Genomic DNA, 6000 nt, shown 5'->3' with positions numbered 1-6000 from the left:
CACCGAGGCCATGGGGCCAAGGGCTCTTTCCAATGGCTTATTTTTCACCTGCTTATTCCTTGCATGGGGGGGAGGCGAAGACGGGGAATCCATAAAAGGTGAATTAGGAAAATGGAATGTCCTTGCTCCATCAAACATCAGTTGAAGCCATGTCAGTTACAGACGAAACGGACGCGTGGCAGATGGGGAGAGGTGGAGCCACAGGTCGATCATTTATACGTCCCACGTTCTGCAAAGGATGCGCTCATGCATTCATGCTCAAGAAAAGTCTTCTTCTAGCTCTTCCAAGAAAAATTTCACGGATTACAATTTCCTTCACCCCTTATGGCCCGCGCATTACATCTCCCTTAACAGACGGATGTGACCCCGGCATTGTATTTGACCGCATGACTGTTGAAATACATTGCGATTCCTAGGCCTTTCTATGGGTTTTCTATAGGGCGCCTTAGTTCATAATGGGTTAAAGATGGCAGGCTCGATCCGTTTCCGTTTGAAGAGCAAGTAGGAGGTGAGAAATAAGTGATAGGAAAGAGTTCAAGGTATCTCCCCACCCACTCTTCTTTTCCTCCTCCCAGCCCCGCCTCTTCCCCCGCCTCACTTCCTGCCCTGCGCAGTCTATTTTTAGCACTCCTGGTTAATCTCGTCCAACCCTTCCCTCCTCACCCCTTTAAGCACCCACTCACGGACTTAACGAACAGGGAGAAGCTAATCGGTTGACTTCTAAGAAAGTTGAAAAGTTGAAAGTTGACTCTTGGAGAAGGTATGAAGCTCGCCACAATGTTCAAGCCAGTTTCATTCTGTATGGCTGTCCTGAGGAACCTCAACACTATGAGAGCGAGCGAGGGAGGGAGGGAGGGAGGGAGGGAGGGAGAGAGAGAGAAAGAAGAACGGAGATGGGGACACAAAGAGATTCAAACAAAGCCAAGTCTGAAAAAATTTGCGCCAGTCAATGAACTTTCTTTGCCCAGCTTAGACGATGTTCATTTCCCATAATCCTCCATTCTTTAGCGCTAGTGCGAATGTGAAGGCGACGAGTCCCCACTAATTAGAAATTATCCACAGGAAGAAAGAAACGCACAGAAGACTAATTCCGAGCGGAAACGGAGCTGCAGTGTACCCCAGAGGGGCCCCCGGACTCGGTCATAAACCCTGAACACAGGCTGCAAGATACTGCAAGATACTGCAAGATACCGAGAGGATGGAGGATGGAGGATACATCTACATCTATCAATGCTGTGAGCTAATGTAATGTAATATCATGCAATGTAATGTAATACCGTGTAACGTAATGTAATGTCATGTAATATCATGTAATGTTGTAATGCCCAGCTGGTTCACACCCTCCCTCCCGACAGCTGACCGCGCATCACCGCCAAAGGATTCTGGGCCTCAGTTCAGCACCGACGTGGTTGGGATTCCAACCATGTTTAAGTAGCGATAATAAATATTCATGGCGTGTCTCAGAAGCAGCCCGACATATCTTTCATATATTTAGAGCCCAAGCTAGTCCCCAATGCCAGTGCCTGATTGGTTACTGACAGTTCGTCATTGATACGTTTCAAGCGCTTCAAAGTCAACAGCAACCGGTTTGTCCACGTGCTTTTAGCCCTCTAAACATCTCTGACGAGAGAATCCTCTTCATCCGCGGTGCGGAATCCCTCCGCCTCTCCTCTCCTCCGCTCCTCAGTCGTTCATTCGGTTAGCATTGGTTAGCTTCACCGCGGCAGCCTAACGGTCACGATCTTGGGCCTCGCTTGCTTTCACTCCAGCGTAGTTTTTTATTGATGATGTTATATTTTTAATACTTTAAATATCCTCCTCTGTTCTTTCACAGGAACATCCCCACCAATGAAAGGCCCATTCTAGTCAAAAACAGGAACTTCAGTTTGAAATGCGGTCCGCAGCGTGAAAACCACAGATCAAAAATAATGTTAAAGAAATGCTATAAAAACCTGCATAGCTCACGGTGAAATTTTGCGACGGGCAGCTGAAAGAGTTGTCCCACGCATGCTGTACGACGACTCTCGGCCTCCATTCACGACGCAGACGTGCTACTTTTGGCCGTTCACGACAGAGAAGCCTCCTGACGCCCGCCCGGCCGACGTCAGTGAAAGGAACAGCCGAGCAGACGGGGCTGGAGCGGGGTTAAACCGAGGAGACGCTCTGACCGCGCGGCGAACGCGATTTCACCGACGGCGACAAACAGCCGTCCCGACGTGAAGCCCGCGTTGTTAATATCCACGGCATTTACAAACACCGTCTAATTAACAGATGAGCGGGAAACTGTAAAATAAAAAATAAAGCCGGCTATTAGCTGCCCTGAGGGCACTGGCACTCAGAGAGCCATTAATAAGGAGATAAGTGACCTTCACAGAAACTCATAACAACCCTGATAAAGGAGAGTGCGCTAATAACCAAGGTGAATATTACACTCAGGGATGAATAATATACCAGTTCATATAATGAAAGGTGATTTAATTCACGGATCAGATGCCAGAATGTGCTCCCTCCTCCTGCTCTTCCTCTTCCTCACACTGGTCCCTTGTACACACTCCTCTCAGCCCAGAGGGGGCAGTCACTCATCTATTCCAAGCGTGCGCACACACACGGACAGAAAGACAAGCACACGCACTCAGACAGGCAGATCCATACGTGCAGGCACCCAAACACGCATACAGACACACACCTGGATGGGTGTAGATGTATCGTTAGCATACTGAATGGCTGGGTGTAGATGTAGCGTTAGCCGTTATACCCTGTGCTGAATGTTGATGCAGCTTTGGCGCATGTACCCTGCACTGAATGGCTGGATAGAGATGTAGCATTAGCATACATACCGTGTGCTGAATAGCAGTATGTAGATGTAGCGTTAGCGTATGTACTAGCGTTAGCATAAGTACCCTGTGCAGAATGTCTGAAGGTGGACGTAGCGTTAGCATACATACCGTGTGCTGAAAGGCAGTATGTAGACGTAGTGTTCGCATATGTACTAGTGTTAGCATATGTACCCTGTGCAGAATGACTGGACGTAGCGTTAGCATACGTACCATGTGCTGAATGGAAGCATGTAAATGTAGCGTTAGCATATGTACTAGTGTTTGCATACGTACCCTGTCGAAGGGGATGCTGTACTTCTTCAGTATGGAGGGGGAGATCAGGGTCATCTTGTGCCGGAGGAAAGCGTCACAGCCCTGGGAGCTGCCGGGGAAGAACCCTGCAAACAAGAGAGAGGTTCTGAGCAACAGAACCCAACCCACCAGGACAACAGAACCCAACCCGCCAGGGCAACAGAGCCCAACCCGCCAGAGCAACAGAACCCAACCCTTGCGCCCCCTGCAGACGTAAGCACAATAGCGTGTGCTCTTCTCAAAGAGACCCCCTTCCGCCAAGAGGGAACACGATGTTCTTTTCACAAGCGGGAAACCACCGCTTCCAGCTGCCGTTTAATTAAAGCGCTTCTTCTTCCTGGCCTGCACGGCGGACCCCGGGTCAGACTGCATGCTGGGATACGACACCGGGGCATTATTAATGCACAGAGTGAGGAAGAGCAGCGGAAACCCAACTCGCCCAGCGATCGCAATTAGAGCACGAGATGTTCTCTCTGCCTGTTAACAGGGCCGCGACTGCAGAACCAGCGCCCGAGACTCAGCGTACATCCACCTACGAGCCCGTTTAAAAACAGGCCGCAGCTGGAGGAACGGTGTAGGCTTCTGCGGTGTTTACTCTAATACGCCGTTGTCAACAGGACAACTGCCCACGACACTGGGTGAGTACGAACATAACGATCCTTACTTAAAGCACATTTTATACAAGCAGCTCTTATTCCAATGCGCTTCACACAAGATAAATAAAAAAAAACATAAATGAATGCATTAAAGAGAGGAAATACAAGAGAACAGCGCAATAACTAAGAATAGGCAAGAAAGAAACGGGTCTTAAGTTTACGCTAAAATGACTGCTTTCAGGTCACATTAGAACATGCTGAACACATAGAAGTTATTATTACATACGAACTGTCACGTTCATGTTTGTCATGTCATGTTTTATGTTTAGTCATTGTCTTAGTTACGTTAATGTCATGTCACATATTATGTTAGTCTAGCCTCGCCACGTTTTTATGTTTTATTTCATGTTATGTTTCATGTTTAGTTCTTGTTACCATTTATTTCTTAGTCTTGCCATGTCATGTTATATAGTTTATTGTCATTGTTTTGCAAATGTTATGTCACAATTTATGTTCTGTTATGTTATGTTATGTTGTACTGTTCATAGGTTTAGCATACACTTTTTCGTGTCTTTCTGCAAACCTTGCATTCCTGCTTTCTCTCTCTCCCTTTCTGTCACTCACACCCTAATTGTTTCAATTTCCCTTGCCTCTTGTCCTTCAAAGCAACTCTTGAGCATTATTTACTGATTGATTCACGTTAAGATCCAAGGCTGTTTTTCGACCATCGTTTATTGATTTCTGTTTCGTTGACCATCGCCTGTTTTTGACCACATCCTCGCCTACTGTTATTGTACCTTTGCCTCGCTGCTCTGTTTACGGTTACGACTTTCGCATCGCCCTCGACAACGACCCTGCCTGCCGCCCGCCTGTTCTTCTGCCCCGCTGACAGCTCTCCTGCTACCGGACCTCCCTGCACGTCTACCGACTACGAGTTCGCCTCTTCCCTCGGCACCGTGTTTTCGGAGTATTTATTGTTTTATTGGCTGGATCTACGTGTATGGACTTTGCTCGTTTTGACTACGCTCCTGGCATTCGTCCCGAATAAAGCCCTGACGGGACTTTATAATACCATTGTTTCTGAGTCGTGCATTTTTGGGTCCAAACCCCCACGCACCCATCTCACGAACATCACATATGGACAATGGGTGTGAAATTAATCGCAATTAGATCCCCATCACGAAGAAAGATGATGGATGTGGCAAGGTGCTAGCACGCTGTTAGCACCAGCCTTTAAAATGACATTTTCCAATGTCAGCACAGCTTGTGAGAGTGTGTGTGTGTGTGTGTGTTCACGAGACCCATTAATGGGCGAGGTTTTTACCGCTGCAGCTACATTCAACAGAATTTTCTAGAAGATGATTGCCTCGCGGTCCACGTATGCGAACGAGCTTTTATAGGTATTGTAACAATGCGAAAGGCACACTCAAATCAGCGCTTACGCCAAACACACGAATCGGGGGGGGGGCTTTGTGCGAAAGAAAGCGTCGTCAAGCCAGGAAGTAGAGGAGGGAAGTACACACGCTGGGTAAAATGAGACCCATTCACAAAGCCACTTCCGCCCCAGCGGCCTATTCAAATTCTCTCTCTCTCTCTCTCTCTCTCCAGTTCCTCACAGCGAATAACACTTCATTAAACAATACAGACTAAAACATCCGACTCTGCTTGAGGAAGCCCTCCCACCGTTTTGTCCACGGCGGTCAAGGTTTGCTCCCTTCTGGAAGACAAGGTTGTTTACCTGCCTCTTCCCAAAGCAGTGACCAATCGTAAGCTACTGGAGGGGGGGGGGGAGCTTACCATCGGCCACTTGACCTCCACCGTGGAATAACACTGATTATATTATTTATCATTCCTTCCTCCGCTGCTACAGGGCTGTTCGCTCAAAAAGACTTCTCCACCGATAAGACGCTGAGGAAGGAGGGAACTGTGCCGAGCAGCACCTCTCTCTCTCTCCATCCCTCTCTTTCGCTCTCCCCCTCGTTCACTCTCTCCCTCGTTCGCTCTCTGTGGTGAAACGAGGCTCGGTTATTAATTCACGTTAAAAAAGCAGCACAGCAACCGTGAAACGTTGGCCTCTCAGTGATATTAACTTTCCCCCCCCCCCCACAGCTCAATTTCTTTTGTGTTTCGTGTTAAGGAACATGAAACAGTTTCTCAATAAAAAATAAATAAATAAATAAAATTGGAGCTGTAGTTGCAACGATGCGAGGCAGCGGAAGGAGAGAGAGGCCTGGTGACAAACACGAGAAGAAAAGAGAGAGGGAAAGCAATGACAT

The 6000-nt window shown here is 47.8% G+C and overlaps 1 protein-coding gene across 7 annotated transcripts in view; it reads right to left on the bottom strand.

The window, feature by feature from the left end:
- Nucleotides 1–6000, bottom strand: part of kdm4b (lysine (K)-specific demethylase 4B) — an 80265-nt gene that overhangs the window by 40731 nt on the left and 33534 nt on the right. For all 7 annotated transcript variants that reach the window (XM_061238895.1, XM_061238896.1, XM_061238893.1 and 4 more), the window contains exon 7: nucleotides 3111–3214. In XM_061238895.1, coding sequence (XP_061094879.1) covers nucleotides 3111–3214 — 104 coding nt within the window. The remainder of the gene's footprint in view (nucleotides 1–3110; nucleotides 3215–6000) is intronic.

Source organism: Conger conger, chromosome 4 (assembly GCF_963514075.1).
Source record: "Conger conger chromosome 4, fConCon1.1, whole genome shotgun sequence".
Lineage (NCBI taxonomy): Eukaryota > Metazoa > Chordata > Actinopteri > Anguilliformes > Congridae > Conger > Conger conger.
This window is presented reverse-complemented; position numbering and strand designations above follow the sequence as displayed.